We start from the raw sequence: 21,724 nt of genomic DNA, 5'->3' as shown, positions 1-21,724 counted from the left end.
ATTTCAAACTAGCTCTTAAAGGAATCCAAACAAGACGGAGACAAAGAGGAAGAAGAAAAGAAGGAGATAAAAGGTTGTAAAAATGAAGAGTGACACTTCACCCTGACCTCTCTTGGTCTTGTTAAGGCTTTGCAGAGTAAGGCTGCAATAACAACGGCTTGAGTTTAATACACGCCTCTAAACCATCTTCCAGTAAGTTCAAGCTATTCTTTTATCCTCTTCAATGCTTGCTGGCTATGACGTTTTATTGCCTTTCTTTGGACACTGAAAAAAACAAGTGGCCTAATTTGACTTATTGTTCCGGTTAAGCGGTTAAAGGATGAGAAAACTTGAGAAGAAGCCTTTTACCTCTCCATCTCATATTTCCTAACACCCACTCAGCTTAAAGAGATGGACTGCTCATCCCGAGGTTTTATACGGACACACCTGCTACATTAATTCATATAAGAAATGCTGCCTCCATGAGAAGAGGGTGTATATTAAACAATGACATAATTACTTATTATCTTTGAAAATAAATAATAAAAGCAAAAAGAGCAAATTGGAGTGTATCACCTTTCAGGTTGGCTGCGCTTCATGACCGTTGGTTGAGCTTTTCACGGATATGCTAAAATCAAAAGTCCCATTTGAGTGCTAAAATTTTCAGCTTCTTCTTACTGTACTGAAGTCCTGTCTAGGCCTCTCCGGCCGGTGTCGGGCTTACTTCATGAACGTCATTACAAGAATAAATTCCAAAAGAAGTAGACAGATGAATAAAAAACTGAAAATAAACACAAGATTTGTTTTGAAAAGTGATATAATAAACAGCTTTATCCTTGCTAAAATGTGCTCCGTTCATATTTTTCATCCAGGATGAATAATGTAAATAGTTGGTTGTAAATCAATGTTTTTAAAAGCATAGCAAACCCAGAAATCTATATATTATTAATTTGCATGGGGGTCTTTATTGTCAAGTTCCAAAATTACAAAAAGGGCATCATAAAAAGTATCACATGCCATACAACTTCTGCACTAAATTTTAAGTCTTCTGAAGCCATGTAATAGTGTGTATGAGCCTGCATAGTTTGGGTAAACAGGTTAAACAAGTGACATCCACATGCAGCGAGTCCATAGCGAAACCACAGTCCCATCTGCTGGATGAATGTGGCACTTTTATAATTGACACCATAAGACCCACCACTTATCTTCTTTGTTGCTGACTCTAAGAACTTGGTTTCTATCATTGACAATAACTGCTTTGTCATATTTCTGGCCAATGCATTGACCTGCTTAAATAACAACTAGATGAATAACCGTAAAGGCAAAACAGCTGTCGGTTTTTCCTGGAAAGAATTTGGCTGGCACACGCAGAGAGACTTACTGAAAATCAGGTAAAATGAGAGAGGTTTTCCATGGGCCAACAAGTATCTTATTATGTTACTTGTCTTTTCGAATCAAGCTCCCTGTCAAAACCAGGATATCAATGTCATAGCAGTTTTTTTTGTGTGTATATGCTATTATTGGTTCAATTTTTTTTAAGTTTTTTTTTTTTTAAGTTTTTGAAATAAATAATTCCATCAGGTGCATGATTTCACATAGAGCAGCTGTTACTACACAGATGCATACTGCTTTATGTGAAATGAAAGTGAAGTGAAGTGAAGTGACATTCAGACATCCATACTCAGAATTTGTGCTCTGCATTTAATCCATCTGAAATGCACACACACAGAGCAGTGAACTGTGAGCACACACCCGGAGCACACACCCGGCAGCCATTTAAGCTGCGGTGCCCGGGGAGCAGTTGGGGGTTCGATGCCTTGCTCAAGGGCACCTAAGTCGTGGTATTGAAGGTGGAGAGAGACCCACAATTCCGTCCGGCCCGAGACTAGAACCCACAACCCTTCGATTGGGAGTCCAACCCCTCTAACCATTAGGCCACGACTTCCACGAAATCACGCACCTGATGGAATTGACAGCTGATTAGAAACCGGCTTTACTGCCGAGATGCGCATTAATTATCGGTCAATATATTTATCATGCACCCATAATTTTGTCTGATCATGCTGGGAGATCACAGTATGTTGAGGGGTGAAACATTTCCATTACGTACTTGAGGAAATCAGTCAATCACAACACACCGGATAGCTGGCCAATCAGCATATACCACACTTTTCAGAACGATGAGCTTTGTAAAAATCGATGCATTTCAGAAAGGCGGTGCATAGAGGAGCAACAATAATGTACATTATGTTTACAATAATATGATTTTAACCTTAAACCGCATAAAAACATGGTACACCAAATACACAACATAATGTTCTTTTTAGCAACATCATGTGACCCCCTTAGATTAAATTAACTGCATTCTAATTTAATACATTTTAAAATGTAATTTATTCCTGTAATGGCAAAGCTGAATTTTCAGTCTTCAGTGTCACGTGATCCTTCAGAAATCATATAAGTTGAGTTGGTGCTGAAACTTTACTTTACTCACAACTTTACTGTTGAAAACCATTGCCCCGCATATTATTTTGAAGAAACTGTAATAGTTTTTTTTTTTCAGGATTCTTTGATGAATAGAACGTAAAAACAGCATTAATTTGAAATAGAAATGTTTAGTAACATTATATATCTCTTTACTGTCTCTTTACTCTTTACTTTTGATTAATTTAATGTGTCATTGTTGAATGAAAGTTTTAATTTCATTCGAAACATCTTTCTGACATCTTACTTTCAAACAGTCGTGTACATATGCAAGGGAATTTTTGTCCAGAACACAGAGTAGATTACAACGGAGCACCCACAAAAACTGTGGAAACATTTAACATCTTTACATAATCTCAACTCACTGACTCACTTTCTGACTCACACCACATATAATGCTTCAGACTGTAACTAAGAAATAAAAACAGTACTAGAAGCAATGTTGTTTGACACCTGGTTCTTTCTGTACAATCTTCTTGCTATTCCCCAGCATAGGCTGGTTAATAGCTCATCCAAACTTGTAATATTTAGCCCTCTGTTAAAACTGCTGGATATAGACATTTGGATTTAACAAGCACACAAACAGAAGTCTACCTGCCCTGCTCAGCGAGCAGCATCCCTTCATCCTTTAGCCTCTTGCTCTTAGCAGCACAATCCTCCAGCAGCACCTCACGCCGCCGTTTGATGACATGCAGCCAATCAACTCCCTCCTTCTCCACATCCTCATCATCCGCCTGCTCCGAGTCCTTCTCAAACTGCTGCACTGTCGTCTTGGAAACTTTTTCCCCCACCTTACGTTTCCAACCAAAGGAGGCCATTCTGGGGGGGAAAAAATAATAAAAAATTCACGAGGAGAACATTAAAAAAACTATTCTGAGGACAAACTCTGACGGTATTGGTATTTTCTACAATGCATGTATTGTATACAATGTATTATAAACGTTTTAGATCTATTTGTTTGTTAGACTATTACATGATCTCATTTTAAACACTGTTTTATATTAATTTAATACTAAACTGTTTTTTTTTTCATGCAAAAGCACTTACAAAATAATTAATCTTTGATTTAAAAAAAAAGAGCATAACTATACTGTATCACTATATTTTTCATTGGAAATCAAAGAAGATATATAAAATAATATATTAATAAATAAACAAATATTTTAACACATTTAGGTTGTTGTCTGTACTGAAACAAACGCATTACTGTTTTTGCATTTATAATGACTTAGTTCAATTGTAAATTTCTAGGTTCAGTCATCTCATATTGAACTGTAACTGCAAGAAGGTCAAGTGCACTTAATTACAGGTGTAAGCTGGTGGAGCTCTGAAATAACACATGGCTATTTAACGGTCCAGTGTCCTTTACTGCACAGGCTAAATAATTGTGTGAGATAACATAAACTGAAGGCGGCGGTCAATAAAGCACTTTCTGAGCTGTTATTTTTTTAAAGAATCTTTACGTTTGCTCGTACGGCTGAACACGTATGCTAACGTTAAATTAAAATGAATGGTTTAAAAAAGACAAATCTACTTAATAATTAGAAATCAAAATACCCCAGCACCAATGGCACGTTGCGTTTTCATCTATGCGTTACTCACAAATGTTTTGGATTTGTCCACCCTCAGCTCTCTAACCCGGAAGTACTGTAAAACTCTCTTAAAGGTACAGGGGCGGTTTTAAGAGATATTATTAAACATTACGACAACGGAGACAGGATGGATCTGAATCCTGTTTTTGTTGTTGTTGTTTCTTTTTTTTTTTTTTCTTTTTTTTTTACTATATTTAGTAAAAAAAAGGGGGGATATTTATTTTGTAGATAAAACAAGAGAAATAGCTTGTAAATTATCTTTTTTTGAAGCAGAACATAAATTCAACTATTAATCAATAGCTTTGATAACTCTTTGTCTTCTTTCTCCTGCTTTTGATTATTTATAGTAAAATATTATTTTAATCATTTTGAATTATCATCTTCATCTTCATCATTATCATTATTAAGTTTATTATTGTACTATATTAAAGACTACCATCATTTTAGCCCTGAAAACCTAAAAAGATCAGATATGAACCATTAAGGATCATGAATAGCTATTTATTGCATGCTTGTAAAATCTTGCATAAGAATCTCACTGCCCCACTCTTTTGTGGCCAATTAACCTTCACAACCGAATCAAGCACACTTACCTTTGAACTGCACGTTGATCACGGACACCCCGTGCACATGAACTGTTTCTGCTGACGGTTCTGCATTACCGATCAATGATTAGTCACTACAACTATGTCATAAATGGGTCTTTAGGTAAACAGATGAATGAATGTTGCTAAATTCTCCGTAGAATAGCTATAGTTAGTGATTCATTTTATTCCTTTTTTTGTAAGCATATATCTTATAATGGAGACCTAGATGCAATTTGTTGCATAAAGTAGATTTACATTGCAAAATGTTAATCAATCAATTACAGATCAAATAAGCTAATCTAATACAATCATCTTCACTTCATTGTTTTGAAGAGACTGGTCCCCTGCACTCAGGGTGATATCTCTGATAAACTCTATGGACTTTGACCAGGCCCTCACCTGCATTCACTAACATCTGCAAAAAACCACTCCTCTCTTCTAACTCTATCTGCAATTGGCTGAACTACCATCACTCCCCCTTTAAACCCAGTCATATATCAACACTTAATTCTAATAAATCCTTTCCGACAGGAATCAACAGGAACTCACACTTTAGCAGTCAGTCATCATGTCAGACAGAGGCGCATTCGATACTAATGTGGTGACCCTCACCAGGTTTGTCTTAGAAGAGGGCAGAAAAGCCAAAGGAACGGGCGAGCTTACAACCCTTCTCAACTCCATGTGCACGGCCATCAAAGCCATTTCCACTGCAGTCAGAAAAGCTGGCATTGCCAATCTGTGAGTATCTGCTAATGCATCTTTACCACCATTTTAAAAAGTGAGGAAACATTTCTCTATTTATTGGTATTGAATATGCAGCCAACACAATCACTTCCCACACTATACGATGTGTTTTAGTGTCCTGTTGATTAGAACTTTTCAATAGTTTAAACTTTCATTTCCATCTGTGCAAAAAGCTTTTTCTGATGCATAATTTTTGCACATTTAAACATATATATTGACTAAATACCAGTGTACTATTGTAACGTCTACTCATTTCAGCTACTTTGCAAACAAACACTGCGGACAGAGGCAATGATTAGACCTTGTCTCTTGATGAAATACGAGGCAAAGGTCGCAACTTTCCTAAGTTATCAGCACTGTGTGAAGAAAGCATATTATAGACCAGATAATTCTCCATGAATATGTTTCGAGTTCTATCTTTTTCTTTTTCTCAGCTATGGAATTGCCGGGAGCACAAATGTTACAGGTGACCAGGTGAAAAAGTTGGATGTCCTGTCTAATGACCTTGTTATAAACATGATTAAATCTTCCTTCACATCCTGTGTTTTGGTGTCTGAAGAAAATGATCACGCCATCATTATAGAACCAGAGAAAAGGGTAAGTGTGTGCATTACTGGGTTTGTTGTTGTTTTAACCAATAATTAATTAAAGTAAAAGTAAATGATGTTGTAAAGATGTAATGATGTATTTCTGTACAGGCCAATAATAAACTACCTGACTTTTTTTTGCCCAGGGAAAATACGTGGTTTGCTTTGACCCTCTGGATGGCTCTTCAAACATTGACTGCTTAGCTTCTATTGGAACCATTTTTGCAGTCTACAGAAAGGTACAGTAAAGGCTTTCATATCATTTGCAATACAAACATATCTCTTTACAGTCATCTAAAGACTAATGAAATTCTTTTGTTTGTTTGTGCACATGATCTCCAGGAAACTGATGATGAACCCTCAGAGAAGGATGCCTTGCGGAGTGGCAGAGAGATTGTGGCAGCAGGGTACGCTCTTTATGGCAGTGCTACCATGCTGGTTCTTTCCACAGGACAGGGTGTCAACTGCTTCATGCTTGATCCTGTAAGTCAGAACTATGTTACATACTTTATATCCTATTTAACTTTAAATAGATGAATTGCATCTTCATCTGTGTGCATTCTTTCCTCTGCCATTATTAGGCCATTGGTGAGTTTATACTAGTAGACCGGGATGTCAAGATTAAGAAGAAGGGAAAGATCTACAGTCTGAATGAAGGCTACGCAGCACATTTTTACCCAGATGTGACAGAATATCTGAAAAAGAAGAAATTCCCAGAAGTAAGAGGCTCCAGATTTTGAGAATATGTCCCTTAAGGGTCTGAGCTAGAGAAACATCGATCCTACTATCTGTTTAATAACAATTATGGTTACTATCATAGTAGAGTCAGATCTTAACTCTAAGACTTAAAATAATCTGTTGTTCAAAAGTTTGGGGTAATAAAAATAAAATAAATAAAAAATTGTTTTTGAAAGAAGTCTCTCATACTCACCAAGGCTGCATTTATTTGGCGAAAAAATAGAGTATATATAGTAATATTGTTAAATGTTATTACAATTAAAAAATAGTAAAAATTATTACAATGTAAAAATGCTGGTTCTTTTTTAATATATTTTAAATTTTAAATTATTCCTGTGATAGCATAACTTATTTTTTAGCAGCCTTTACTGAAATCAAATTTTTTTAACATTATTTCTCAAGGGTGAAAAGTACTCAAAATTTAATGTTTTTTATTTATTTATTATTATTATTTATTTTTTACTTTCACTCAAGTATGGTTACATATTTTGAATTAAGTCAAATTTTGAGTTAAGTAACTTTTTTTCTCTTTTAAATGTGCAGTAGAACATTATAGATCAAATCTGTAAAATTCAGCTCAGTAAATAGTTTTTTTTCTATCATAATTAGCCTTTTCCACTGACAGTAAATATAACATTCCCACTCTGACCTGCAGGATGGCAGTTCGCCCTATGGAGGACGTTATGTGGGTTCAATGGTAGCTGATGTGCACAGGACTCTGGTCTATGGTGGAATTTTCCTGTATCCTGCTAATATCAAGAGCCCCAAGGGCAAGGTGAGGAGAAACAGAGTTTAAAGTTGAACGTGGTGTATTTATGGCAACAATCTCACTGGTTTCATGTTTCTTTCTGGGCTCCAGCTGAGGCTGTTGTATGAGTGCAACCCCATGGCCTTCATCATGGAGCAAGCCGGCGGTATGGCAACAACAGGAGCCATGAATGTTCTAGACATCAAACCTGACTCAATCCACCAGAGGGTTCCTGTAGTGCTGGGCTCCCCTGATGATGTACAGGAGTATATCTCCATCTTTAAGAAACACTCGAAATGAGATGCAACCAGATGAGCATCTATGGTCATCTACAACAACCACTGCCATCCCACTGAACCACAAAGAACAATAAGTTAAACTTAAGGACATGGCATGAAGCATCCGTTAGAGGATACAAGAAGTTTCTATTTTACGTTTCATTTTCACAAATGTTTGTTCTCGTGTAAACGTTTGTAGGCCTATTCTCTTTTGCATCCTAGTTATGTAATTCATAATATAAAGAAATTATAAATATATAATCCAAATGTTATACATTTTACAGTGTCTGATATTAAGCCTCATAAACACTTCTGTTCACACTGAAAATAAAATCAGTATTGTTTGGTTGTGTCCATATATAGAATTATTTGATGAACATAAATCTTTGGAATGCATGGTGACCAACTACAGATGTAGTTCTGCTTCCCAACAAGATGTTTCTTAGATCAGCAGAACTTAAAAGGAAACTAATGACTGCAGAAAAAAAAAAAAAAAAAAAAATGTTGTTGCCAAAGGCCTGCTGTAGCCCTCCTTCATGGCTTTGTATTACTGTAATTTCCTACTGTGATTACGTTTACAGGCAAAACAGTGTTGTTATTGTTTTGTAACTAAAACTCAAACTTCTAAATATAATTTCAGATAACTGAAAAAAGCTGAAATAAAATGTAAATACAGGAAACAATGAACGTAAACTGTAAATAGTAAAACGCTGAAGAACTATAAATAAATAAAAAAATAGCTGTAATAAAAATTTAAAATAGCTGTAATAAATGCTACAACAGTTTATAATTACTATTCAAATAACACCAAGGCAAATGAATCAGGGTCAGCGCCGATCCTGTTTTTATAAAAAGGTATTTGTCGCCATCTAACGGTGTGATGCTGTAACAACAGCGGAAAATTGGGTTAAAATGTAGTGACGTCAGACGCAGAAGAGCGTCGCTGTATTTTCGTCATCGATCGCAGGTGTCTCTACCGGCCATCTGGAAGGAGTTACAGTACGTACTTAGGTAACATCTCCGTTTGTTCGTATTCATCCTCAAAGTATTTTTTTTTCCGTGTTGTGATGTGGCGTTCACAGACTGTCTAATGTATTTTGTCTGTATAAACATCTTTAAGCTAGCATGTTTTCTATGGGTAAGATTGCATCTTTTAGCCAGGAGAATGTTATTGTGTTATTATGTTATTTTGACATAACAGTAACTAATTTACAGAACTGTATCGATTAGTTTGTGTGAAGCGAAAATAAAACCGTCATTCAGCGGCAACTTCTCGTCACTCAAGTCATGCATTTAACGAAAAATAGTGTCAAAGTTACTGTTTGTTATTCTGTCTCTAAACCCTGGAATGCACCCTGTAGTGCTGGTTCACAAAACTGAGGTTTTCGTTTGTGATATTTTTCAGTAATACACGGTCAATGAAGTGGACAGTTGCATGCCGGTTTTTGTGCTTGGATTTCTCAATCCTCTTAGCAGCAAAGTCACATCAATGTCAGTGTTTCACATGCTCTCTCAATCTGTCATGAGCTCTAACGACTGTCCTTTTCCCTGGGTTTCACACTAATAATGTTGTTTAGCTGTTAACCATAAAACAAGCACACTAACACACACGCACACAAATAAATAATTGTTCTAATCATCAACAGATATTGACCAGGCTGGAAAATTGGCAAGGACCAGCAACCACTTCAGGTTGTTTTGAATAGTTCAGCAGACTACAGTAAAACATGACATGTATTAAGAATGGTTAATAACTATTATTAAGTTGTTTTGGGATAAATAAGTGAACAATAAATCTGACACATTACTTTACATGTTAAAATATTTACATTTGAATGTATGGAGGTTGAGGATAAGTTCAACCAAAAATGAAAATTTTCTGAAAAATGACATGCCCTTAGGCCTTTCTTCATCACAACAAATTCGGAGAAATTTAGCATTACATCACTTTCTCACCAATGGATCCTTTTCAGTGAATGGGTGCCGCAAGAATGAGAGTTTCAACCAGCTGATAAAAAACATCACAATAATCCACAAGTTATCTACAGGACTCCAGTACACTAAATTATTTAACATCTTGTGAAGTCAAAAGCTGTGTGATTGTAAGAAATCAATCATATCAAATCAGAAAAGGCGTTTTACTTTCAAGACAACTTTTTAACTGGAGAAAGTAATATTACGGAGTGAGAACTCGTATATTTAGCTGAAAGCAATGGTTTGAGGTTAAAATGTCTTAAGGGTGAATTATCTATTACAAACATGCAACTTTCTTCTTCACAAGATGTTAATTGATGGACTAGAGTTGTTTGGATTACTTGTGGATTATTGTAGGTTTTTTTTAGTTGCTGTTTAGACTCTTACTGACGGCACCCATTCACTGCAGAGGAGGTTCCAGTATTGAGTAGGTAACGTCATGCTTAATTTCTCCTAATATGAAAGAAACAAACTCATCTGGCCTACATCTTGTATGGCCTGAGGGTGGGGTTAATAGGTTAACATATTTTGGTTAACACATTTCTTTCTTGTTCAGAATGACATTGGGAGCTGTTGCCTCTGTGATCCTCGCCATAGGAGGAGCCGCGGTGTTTTCTGCTCTTCATAAGATTGAAGAAGGACATGTGGGTGTTTACTACAGGTCAGTTCCTTAACGTTTTCCAATAATCTGCTTCCAGAACCAAGTAGATGCTGCAGTGCGTGCTACTTTGTACTATATACTGTAGGTGTGCTTGTCTTCTCTCAGAGGTGGAGCTCTGCTGACCATCACCAGTGGTCCTGGCTTTCATCTGATGCTGCCGTTCATTACTTCATTCAAGTCCGTACAGGTAAATGACTTTATATGTATAATTAAACTTCATGGTTTTCTGTTTCTTATTGCATCCTTTCTCGCTTTGTAAAGACAACCCTACAAACAGATGAAGTAAAGAATGTTCCATGCGGCACAAGGTAAGGTAAATTGTTCATATATCATATCTTCTATAAAGTGCAGTCACAATAGACTTTGTGTTCCATTAAGAAGCATGCAAAATTATAGTGAGAGCTACATTAGCGTAACCATTCAGTTTTGAACTCTTACCTGCATTTCTGTTTAGCCAACATCATATAGAGTATGTATTTTGCAAAAGTTTAAAGACTGCACACACAGCAGATCAGGGGAATCCTAGACTGAAGTTTGCAACTGTTAGAACATACTTTATGAGCAGACACTTGAGAGTTTGATCTACAGTTCGTCTACTATAGAGTTGAGTGCAAACTACGATACGTTCAGTGAAACAGATTGTCAGTCTTGTATTAAAGATCATTTCAGACTCATGTTTTTTTAGAAGAGATCCTGTGTGGATTCCCTTTATGGTTTTTGCTTTCTGGAGTAGATTTTTACACTCATTCATATGTCAACATGTTTTTTTGCTTTGCAGTGGAGGTGTGATGATCTACTTTGATTGCATTGAGGTGGTAAACTATCTTGTTCCCTCAGCAGGTAATAATACTATTTTGTCATTTATAATGTACTGTAGAACCACTAAAAAGGCTGTTAGGGATGAACATTTCCCTGGGCCCTGTAATGTGCGAGGGCCCCCATGATTTTTAGCAACGACCCAGACTACGACTGCCATTTATTTTATGTGCCCTGTTCATCTCTATCTTAACGTCATTGTCTACTCTGCTGCAGTTTATGGCATTGTGAGAAACTTCACTGCCGACTACGACAAGGCTCTGATTTTCAACAAGGTACACCATGAGCTGAATCAGTTCTGTAGTGTGCACACACTTCAGGAGGTCTACATAGGTCTATTTGGTAAGTGATGTGCCTCAATGTTTGAATCATTTTATGCATATTTGTCCCTGCTAAAATGTAAAGACACTGACTTAACAAGAAAAGTTTAGGAATCAGAAAAGAACTCCTTCAAATAACTTCTTTTAGTAATTAATTTGAATTTGTAGAAATACATTTAGAGAATTTAGAGTGAGACGATAATAGCATTAGATTTGGTCCATGAATGTGCTTCACAGTGTTGTGAGTGTAGTCAAAGCCCTCTAGTGGTAATGTGAAGATGCTTGACATGTTGTAAGTGGCATAAGCTTCTCAAGTGCTTTTTATATGCAGTTGATGTTGTGCGAGGAGAAAGCAAAAAGTTAGGTGTGTCGTTTCTTTGTACACCTGTCGTTCTTTAAGTGGCCTGTTGTTTATTAGATCAAATAGACGAGAATCTTAAGCTCACGCTGCAGCAGGATCTCACCAGCATGGCCCCCGGACTCATCATTCAGGTGGGACTCAACTTAGATTTCCATTCTATTCATTCATTCTATTCTCTGTTCCATTCCAGTGAGTTACATTCTTGTCAGCATTCTGCTTTCTGCACGGTTTATATGTTAACAGCTCTTTCAAATTCAGGAAACCATTAGACCTAAGAAATGATGTGGCATTTAAGCTCTTTGTGTATAAGTGCATGCATGTGTTTGTCTTTCTTTATTTAGCTTCGGTTTGGCAGGTTTCCTTCAACCAAATCCCTTTGGTGCTGGACAGAGTTCACAGATTCAAGTGAAGACTCTTAAGACAGCCTTCCCCATAATTAGCTGTCCAGACAGTACATTTCCATTGTTCTGGAAGCACTAAAAATATGCAAGCTGTCAGCTCATTAAGATGACACTCAGATCATCAGTGAACTGATTCACATTTCCCGGTGGACTGAATTATGTAAGCTTTTGTGCCTAATGTGTCATTCACGTTATGGACATTGAGCTTATTCACATCAGCAGTATTTGACCATATTCACTCATTTTCCACTGAGATCAGTGCTAATGTTGGTTTTGTGTGCACTCATGCATCCCGCTGTTTTAACTTCTTTCCCAAGGCCCTTTCAGCAAAAAAAAAAAAAAAAAAGATGTTGTGTAACAAGGTCTTTTTGGGAGAAGATTGCTCTGCCTTTTTAACTCTTTCCCCACCAGCATTTTTGATGATTTCCATTCTAATTTAATGGACTCCAGTATAGTATCATCCTGTATACTCAAGAAGTAATACTCCAGAAGGCAATTCATGTGCAATAATGAACGTGATATTGCGTAGCTTCTCAGTGCTCTATGGTTCTGTCTATTAAATGGCGCTCCATTTGAAAGCAGGCGATGGCGATTTAGCGCTAATCAGGGAACTGGCTTTACTGACGAAATGCGCATTACAATTGCATGCAATATATCGCCCATCTCTGATAAAAATGCAGAATTTTGAGCAAATTGCTGAGAAAATCAGTGAATCAGCTTAAGTTTTTGTCAAAAACTACACCTGGGTAATATTCAGTACTTCAGTACTATTATCAAAGCATATATCCAGTAAATCGCTTCCATCAGTACCTCCAAGGCTTGTACAGACATATACCACTTCCTGGATCAACATTTTCATGTATATGCTGTAGGGGTGTAACGGTTCACAAAATTCACGGTTCGGTTCGATACGATACACTGATGTCACGGTTCGGTTCGGTTCGATACGTTTTAGATACAGCAAAATGTAAAAACATCTCAACTTTTCAGAATGCCGCAAGCGCACCGCGGGTCATGTGACAAGAACCAACCAATCAGCTTCATCCTTTCCCGTAACAACGTTGAGAGCTCAGCCAAGATGAAGGAACAGCTGATCATAGTTGTATATGGATTGCAATTTTGAAATAAATTCAGTAGCAGAGCTACTGCAAGCGATTTTTAGAGCTGCAAATCCATTTATCCTTCGCTGAAATTTCCGCGTCTCATGGAGAGAGCACGTCATTGTTGCTTAGCAAAGACAGACGCCTCATGAGCGCTTCTGCCCGAGCGCTTTGGAAAGGAGGAGAAAGACGCGCTTAGCGTTTTCCATGCGTTTTTAGGCACGATATGTGAACGGCCCCTAAGGCGCTCGCTCACTCAGCACGCGCTGAAGGCTCGTTGCAAAATGTCTAATGCATTTAACAGACCAGAAATATAAGATCCTAAAATAACCAACAGGTCTGGTGTTTGGGTTGGATTCCCTGTAAGCTATAGTGTCTAAATGCTGCAGGGATAGTTTGCTGCGTGCATGTTTCTCCTTTTTTTCGTCTTTTCCCAGATAGTACTGACGCATATATCCCAGATATTCCCGCTGTTTTTTTTTTTTTTTTGTAATCCCGCTGGTGTACCCTGTCATGTTGCAGATGCGACATATACCGTTGTTTTTTTATCCACCACTCTCTTGCCATCACCATTATAGCTTAAAGGGAATCCAAAGTGCACCCAAACACCAGACCTGTTGGTTATTGGAGGATCTTCTCATTTCTAGTCTGTTAAACGCATTGGCTATTTTGCAACGAGCCTTCAGCGTGTACTGAGTGAGCGAGCGCCTGCTGAGTAGCCTAACATAAACATATAAGATGGTGTTTTTTTCTTCTTCGGGAGTGTCAGGGGCGTTGCCTGTTACGTTGTTTGGGTTATTGGGCTACCTTGTTGAACGCATATCATTATATTTCTTTCTCTCTCTCTCTTTTTTTTTTTTTCAAATATAATTAATTACTCCAACGAACCGTTCGGTATACATAATGCGTACCGCGTACCGAACCGAAAGCGTCGTACCGAACGGTTCAATACGAATACGCGTATCGTTACACCCCTAATATGCTGATGATCTGTTTAGATAAGAGATTTCTCATTTCTATGTCATGTTCACATGTGTTTTGTTCGGGAATTGTGAGGTTTAGTCCTCGTTTAGAAGATGTGTAATAGCGCCCCTGAGTGTATTAGAGTGAAAACACGAAAAGCCGTAAAAACTTGTCAATGCGGGGGTAGCGTTGTCTTCTAAATGACGAGATAACTCGTCAGTGGTGGTGAAAGAGTTAAAGTCAAAGATCTAATTAGATTTTTGTTTACTAGCACAAGCAATGTTTGTGTCTGTCTGTCTGTCTTTAACTCTTTTCTCTTCCCATTATCTTTTTTCTGTTCGTCTCCCTCCTAAGCAGGCGGTCCGTGTCACCAAGCCAAACATTCCAGAAAGCATTCGCAGGAACTATGAACTAATGTGGGTTTATGAGAACATCTTGCATGTTGTGTGTAAAATATGTTTATGATATGATTTTGCTACAAGGGTCCAAAATTAACGTAACAACTCCAATCAATCAGTGGACTGGGTAATAAATGTTTCTTATTGGCCATGGTTTTCATATTTTTTCTCTATTACAAATAATTATTGTCTTGCATAATCTTGCACATTAGTGTACTACTAAAATGAGCCAGTCCCTGTCAATTGTGATTCACCCCCCCCCCCATGTTTGCTTTGGTAATTAACTTTGAGGAATATTATACATATATGTCCAAATAATTGGATAACAATAGTTAACAACGTGGTTAAATGTGGTTAAAGATATAATAGAAAATAGAAGTTTGTATTTTCTGCATTTGTGTATTTTTGTGTGTTTGAATCACTTGCCACTTTTCAACTAAATGTATGTTGTAGTTCCTAATAAAGATACCAGCCAACTGGCAAATGGCATTTTATTTACATATGGTTCATGGTGAGTTTTAATTTTGGACCCTGGTTAGAGCTTACATACTTGTCATTCTATTTCTGTACAACTGTATTTTTGTGTTATGTGAGAAAATTGTCAATCCTTATACTTAATTGAGAGAGAACATGTCCCTACTGTGTGTGTCTATATGTGTGTGTGTGTGTGTGTGTCTTTCTTTCTCTTAGGGAGAGTGAGAGAACGAAGTTACTGATTGCAGCTCAGACTCAGAAGGTTGTAGAGAAAGAAGCAGAGACCGAGAGGAAAAAGGCTGTTATTGGTGAACAAAGCTTCTTAGTATTCAGACTGAGGAGCTGGTTTGGTCTTGTGGGTCGGATTTTTATGAAGTTGCAGTTTATATAAAAGTAAAGCTATGTGGTTTTTTTTATGTGTGCAGAGGCAGAGAAGGTGGCTCAGGTAGCTGAAATAAAATTTGGACAGAAAGTTATGGAAAAAGAAACAGAGAAAAAGATCTCAGAAATTGAAGGTAGGTAAATGTGTTTTTATGTGCCCTATGAAATCCTAGACAGCAGTGCAGGAAAATGAAAACCGCCTTGATTGAACATATGGGGTATTTGGGCACTGAACTTATCAAAATATAAAATAATTGTCAAAATTAACAGTAAACTTTTGGAAGAAATTACCTCATAGTATTATATTCAGTACCTGGTTCATAAATAAATTATAATCTCATACAAAAGTCATATTCAAAAGCTTAGCTTAGAAAAAGTAGATTTTTTTATAGGGGTCATACGATGCTTCTAAAAAGAACATTATTTTTTGTATTTGGTGTAATGAAATGTGTTCATGCAGTTTAAGGTAAAAATAAATAAATAAACACATTATTTTCCACATACATACATTATTGTTTCTCCCCGCCTTCTGAAATGTCGTGTTCACAAGGCTCATCTCTCTGAAAAGTGAGGTGTGCTGGGATTGGCCAGCTATCCAGCACACTGTGATTGACCGAATGTGGGGACGTTTAAGAACGAGCCGTTTTAGAGGGGTGTAAACGAGTGTTGAGTTTTATAAAAAAAAGAATATTTCTTTGGATTTGAGACTTTAGTCTTTGCAACTTCACAGATCTTTTTTTATTCACCAAGAGTTTTTAACACTTCAAAGAGAGAGGCAAATATGAAATCGCATCAAATGACCTCTACTGATATTCAGCAATTAAACTGATTAAAAAGTGACAGTAAAGACATTTATAAAGTTACAAAAAGATTCTGTGGAAATAAATGCTGTATTATTATTATTATTATTATTATATTTTTACTTTTTTAATAAAATATTTCAGAAAAACAATGCATCACAGTTTCCACCAAATTAGCAAACAGCACAACCATTTTCAACATTGACAATATGAAATGTTTCCAATTTCCTGTTATGTTCATTTTGCTTTCCCCTTTTGTGTCTCTGATGTTATAGACAGCGCTTTCCTTGCTAGGCAGAAAGCAAAAGCAGATGCAGAGTTTTACACCGCACAGAGAGCAGCAGAGGCCAACAAGGTAAGCTTCTACATCTGCACCCCATCAATACTGTGCTCATTGTTAAGTGATTCTCATCTCCTCTCCTCGCAGCTGAAGCTGACCCCTGAATATCTCCAGCTGATGAAATTTAAGGCAATAGCAGCTAATAGTAAGATGTACTTTGGAAGTGAGATCCCCCATATGTTCATGGACGTGGGACTGGGAAGCTCCTCCTCAGCTGCCTCCAAAGCTATAGACGCCCTCTCAGAGGGCATACTGGACCTGGAATGATGAGAGAAGTTGTGTTGTAGCACTGAGGATAAATGAACAGGTAATAAAAGAGACGAATGGCAAGTCATTAGACTGCATTGGTACAGTCAGTGCAGCTGAAACCACTTCAGTAAAGAAACGCGGTGCTGTATCAGTGGGACCGAAACACTATACCTGCAACTATACCCTGGTGAGTGGATCACAAGCCAGTGGTGGTTAACTAGAGTATAAACCTTTTAAGTAGAACAGTGTGTGGGAATGTGAATTTGAATGTGAGATTAGAACTCATGTTGACATTTGTGCATGATTTAAATGTTTTAATATACATCAGGTTTGTAAAACTAAAGACGCATTAATTTTTTCACACTGAGGAAATTTTTTGATGTTCTTTCAAGACATCTTAGTGTCTTGGAGGCTTTTATACCTCAGGGATTTAAAGAATTAAAAACAGAATATGGACTGGATTAAAATAGTGTTCTTAATTGTATTGCCATTTGAATTTTTACTGACTCGGCCGACTGTCCTTTTTTCGCCCCATTGAGTCAGTAAAAATTAAAATAATTTGGCAAAAACATTTAGAACACCATCCAAGAACACTATCAAGAGTTCAAGAGTTAACAATTTATAGTGAGGAAATGGTTGTATGAACCTACAAAATCGTAAGGTTATCTAAAAAATGGTGTAGCATTGCTTTTATTGTTAAATATAAAGTTCAGCATCATTTGTCACTTTTATCAGTTGTGTGCAGTTTTTTTCCCAGAGGAGTGTAATCGAATATACTCTCTAGCCATTTTCACGTTTCTGTGGATTTGGGAGACTATATAAAAAAAATCTTTGTTGCTATCTCACCACTGAACTTGAAGCATGAAGCATGTCTGGGCAGTTTCTGACACATGGAAGTGTTTGATTATGCTCGATGTTGTTAGTCATACAATGGGGAAAATATTTAGTAATCCACCACTGGTTTTGTAAGTTTGCCCACTTACAAAGAAATTAAGGGTCTGTAATTATTATGGTAAGTTTATTTTAAGGTATAGAGACAGAATACCAACCAAAAAAATCCAGAAAAAAAAACATATTATATAAATGTTAGAAATAAGTATTTGTTTGCCAAGCAAAACATTAGTACTTGGTGCAGAAACCCTTGTTGGCAAGCACAGAGGTAAGATGTTTTTTCAGGTTTGCACACATCTCAGGAAAGAGTTTGGTCTTTTATAGATCCTCTTTAAATCCTTAAGGTTTCTTGGCTGTTGTTTGGCAACTCAAAGTTTCAGCTCCAGTGTTTCTTCTTGAGCCACTCCTTTGTTGCCTTGGGGGTATGTTTTGGGTCATTGTCATGCTAGGAGACCCATCCATGACCCATCTTCAGTGTTCTGACAGAGGGAGGGAGGTTCTCTTCCAAGATTTTACAGTAAATGGCCCCATCCATTTGTCAGTCAATGTGTTGAAGTCATCCTGTTCCTTTAGCAGAAAAACAACCCCAAAGCATTTCTTTCCCTCCGAACACGGCGAGTCAAGTTAATGCCAAAGAGCTCAATTTTAGTCTCATCTGATCCCAGCACTTTCTCCCAAGCAAACACTAAATCTTTATATGTTCTTTGGCAAACTTTAAACGGGCCTGTAAATGTGTCTTTTTGAGCATGGGGACCTTGCGGGTGCTGCAGGATTTCAGTCCATTTAATTGGTAATGTGTTACCAATGTTTTGCTTGGTGAATGTGGTCCCAACTGCCTTAAGATCATTTACATGCTCCTCCCGTGTTGTCCGAGGCTGATCTCTCACATTTTTCTCATGATCATCCTTACCCCATTAGGCAAGCTCCAGACCAAGGCTGATTAATGGTTGTTTTGTACTTCTTACACTTCTGAATATTCGCACCAACAATTGTCTCCTTCTCACCAAACTTCTTGCTGATGGTCTTGTACAATCTTGTAATTTAAATAGCAGGGTAGCGGCCGGAAAAGACGAAAAACGAATCAAAGCCGTAGGGAAATACCCAGAATTATATGCAACCAACCATAGATTCTTTCAAAGACAACATAAGGAAGTCATAAACGTGGAGAAAGATAGTGTTTGTCGTCAGTTTTTCAGGTAAGAATGTCTAATTTTTTGATCCGAGGTAAAATGTTCAGTGACAGTCCTTAGAAACATTAAGAAATAAACGTACCTATAAAAAAATGTCTTCTTTGTTTTTATTGAGCAAACAAATCAGTATTAGTAGCTACAGCGTTAGAAATGTTGAAATTGCTTATAATAATACAAAACAATTGATGAATGGCAATCTAGAATGCTAATGATAATCTAGACTAAATTATAACACACATTCTTTTCATTAATTAACGTTCAAAACTTAGCTATTATCAATTAAAATAATATTTAAAATAATAATAAAAATTAAGTTAAATCTCATTAATCTTGCTGCTCAGAACTTGATTCGATTTTGAGCGATATTGAGTATAGAAATTGCACGTCCGGTGTGCAATACCTCGAGTTGTCCTACGTGTGGCATGGCGCTGCGCTTCTTGTCCGGTGTGCGACCCTCTTTATACACCTAACAAGATGACATCAGGAGTAACTTCTTAAAGTGGCAGGACCAATCGGTGTTCCACATGGGCACATAACCAATCTGTGGGAGCCAGAATTCTTGCTGGTTGGTAGGGGGTCAAATTCTTATTTCACTCACTGAAATGCAAATAAACTTCTAACCTTTATATAATGTGTTTTTTATGGATTTTTGGGTTGATATTCTGTCTCTATCCGTTAAAGGGGTCCTATTATGCTTTTTCACTATTTGGATTTTATTCAGTGTGTAGTGTGTAGGCTATGTTTTAACATAAAAATTATCAACAAAGTTTCAAATTTCAAAGTCCACTCCAAAGGGTGATATTTATTTTGAAAAAAAAAATCCCTTTTCAAGAACTACGGCGAATGGCTCGTTTGGACTACATCGCGGTTTTCCGGGTTTTGTGATGTCACAAAGCGGCCCATTAGAATAATTGCAGAAAAATTACAGACCCTTCATTTCTTTGTAAATGGGCAAACTTAGAAAATCAGCAGGGGATCAAATAAATATATTCCTCACTGTATTTGGAATAAGTCTTCTGGAAATTATTTAAGTTTCCCCTAAAATGAAGTTCAAACTAAGGCTTTTTTAAAATGTTTATATATAGTATTAGGATCATGTACAGCATCTCATTCTAGTACCTCCAGATGTATGGATCAGTACATCTGTACTGGATCAGTAGCTTACTTTCATTTGTCACCAGGAATGTAGAGTATGTGACTTTACATTCATGCATATATGAATAAGACCACAACTTGAAGGATATAAAATGTTTTTCTATACTTAAAATATATAGATGTTCCTAATAATGAACAGCATACCTCAAATTTGTGTATTTGAAATGATCTCCTTACTGTTACTGACTTTGAACATTTGGACAGGCTTTAATTTAGTCTGATTGTTTAAAGGGCCATTTTTATTTGAAAACAGTTGTGTTTAGGCCTGAGAACTGGCAAGTTTAAAATATTGTGGCAGATTGTGTAATACTTTGTTTAAAACCTCAGAGACTCATCAGAGCTTCCAAAAGACCTTTACTGTTCATGTCTGGGTTTTGCATCAACACTGAACCTGTGTTGAATCACTGTCTGTGTTTAATGTCCTTTAAAATTGTTTATGTTTTGGGTGCATAATTGTTTAGACAGTAAAGTTTTTTTATGAAATCTTTGTGTTCAGTTTTAATAAGTCACATATCTAAAGTAAATACGAGGTAAATACGTATTTAAGGAGAAGTACGTATATTAGAAGTAATATTCAGATTAAAAAAAAAAGGTCCAGTAGAAAAATCTGCCAAGAAACAACTTGGCAGCTGATAATCTTGTATTTACTTTGTGACACACAGGTTGGCTTTTAGAAAACCCCTTTTTTATTTACATTTGGGCAGCCACGAAGCACTACGACCATTAAGAGTATGGCTTAACTTTGCCTCTTTATTCAGATCCTGGAGTACAGTTTGTAGAAAATCACTTCGAAGCATTAAAGGAACATAAATGTGCTCAGTGCTTTCTTGTGTAATTTCGCAGTGATGTTTAAGAAGATGTGGTGTTCATAAACATCAGCCTCATAATCGAGAACAGCTGCTCAGTTTAAGTCCAAAGTGGTCTTGGAGAATAATTTCAATATAACCAAATTTTTATACACCTTCAAATTATAACTCTGATTTCTCATGGACAAACATCTCCTTTTTAAATGATCCCTCATGTTGTGTTCCAGTCATTCTGAACTAGAGAGGATTTGTTTGTCATTATATTGGACTGGAATCTACTGATTTTGCTTATACAGGCAATAACAGCTTCCCAAATGCATAATTTTAGTTCTTTGTCAGAATTTTTTTCCCCCAGCTTGTTAAATGTGTGGGGTTTCCGGTCAAACATTACTGGCTTACACAAAACTGAAACTGAAAATCCTCATAAAGTATTACCCAATATTGGATTCACACAGGGTTTGTATTTCTTTTTGGAACTTACTGGTTGTGGGCCTCACTGATCTGAGTTTATGCACTATTTTAATTTTGTATACAAAAATAGAAAGAAGCAGAGCATCAGTTACAATCATTGTTTATCCCTCTTTCTTGACCATGTGACCAAAAACCTAATCTGAGACATTCAACTTGACCAATCAACAGCTTTTCCCACTGCACTAAAAATCAGAGAAGATCCTCCATTATACATATCTTGGCTTATATAGGCTATG

At 36.8% G+C, this 21,724-nt stretch overlaps 2 protein-coding genes across 3 annotated transcripts; both read left to right on the top strand.

Moving 5' to 3' along the window:
- Positions 1-5,142: 5,142 nt before the first annotated feature.
- LOC113070452 (fructose-1,6-bisphosphatase 1) lies at positions 5,143-8,089 on the top strand. Its single transcript, XM_026243730.1, has 7 exons — positions 5,143-5,380; positions 5,821-5,983; positions 6,120-6,212; positions 6,316-6,456; positions 6,555-6,692; positions 7,367-7,486; positions 7,571-8,089. Exons 1-7 carry the CDS (start codon positions 5,211-5,213, stop codon positions 7,757-7,759), a joined length of 1,014 nt encoding a protein of 337 aa, XP_026099515.1. The 5' UTR covers positions 5,143-5,210; the 3' UTR covers positions 7,760-8,089.
- A 147-nt stretch (positions 8,090-8,236) lies between these two features.
- On the top strand, positions 8,237-19,637 carry LOC113070453 (erlin-2). Of its 2 annotated transcripts, XM_026243733.1 has the most exons (13): positions 8,237-8,748; positions 9,384-9,429; positions 10,268-10,372; positions 10,478-10,559; positions 10,634-10,680; positions 11,151-11,212; positions 11,405-11,530; positions 11,927-12,000; positions 14,691-14,749; positions 15,422-15,513; positions 15,631-15,720; positions 16,662-16,741; positions 16,814-19,637. In XM_026243733.1, exons 3-13 carry the CDS (start codon positions 10,269-10,271, stop codon positions 16,991-16,993), a joined length of 996 nt encoding a protein of 331 aa, XP_026099518.1. In that variant the 5' UTR covers positions 8,237-8,748; positions 9,384-9,429; position 10,268; the 3' UTR covers positions 16,994-19,637. The 2 variants fall into 2 exon arrangements, with proteins under 2 accessions (XP_026099518.1, XP_026099516.1); XM_026243731.1 differs by lacking the exon at positions 9,384-9,429.
- The last annotated feature ends 2,087 nt before the right edge of the window (positions 19,638-21,724 follow it).

The sequence above is a fragment of the Carassius auratus genome, unplaced genomic scaffold (genome assembly GCF_003368295.1).
Source record: "Carassius auratus strain Wakin unplaced genomic scaffold, ASM336829v1 scaf_tig00004282, whole genome shotgun sequence".
NCBI classification, from domain to species: Eukaryota; Metazoa; Chordata; class Actinopteri; order Cypriniformes; family Cyprinidae; genus Carassius; species Carassius auratus.
Note: the sequence above shows the minus strand (reverse complement) of the source record. Positions and strands in the feature narration are given on the sequence as shown.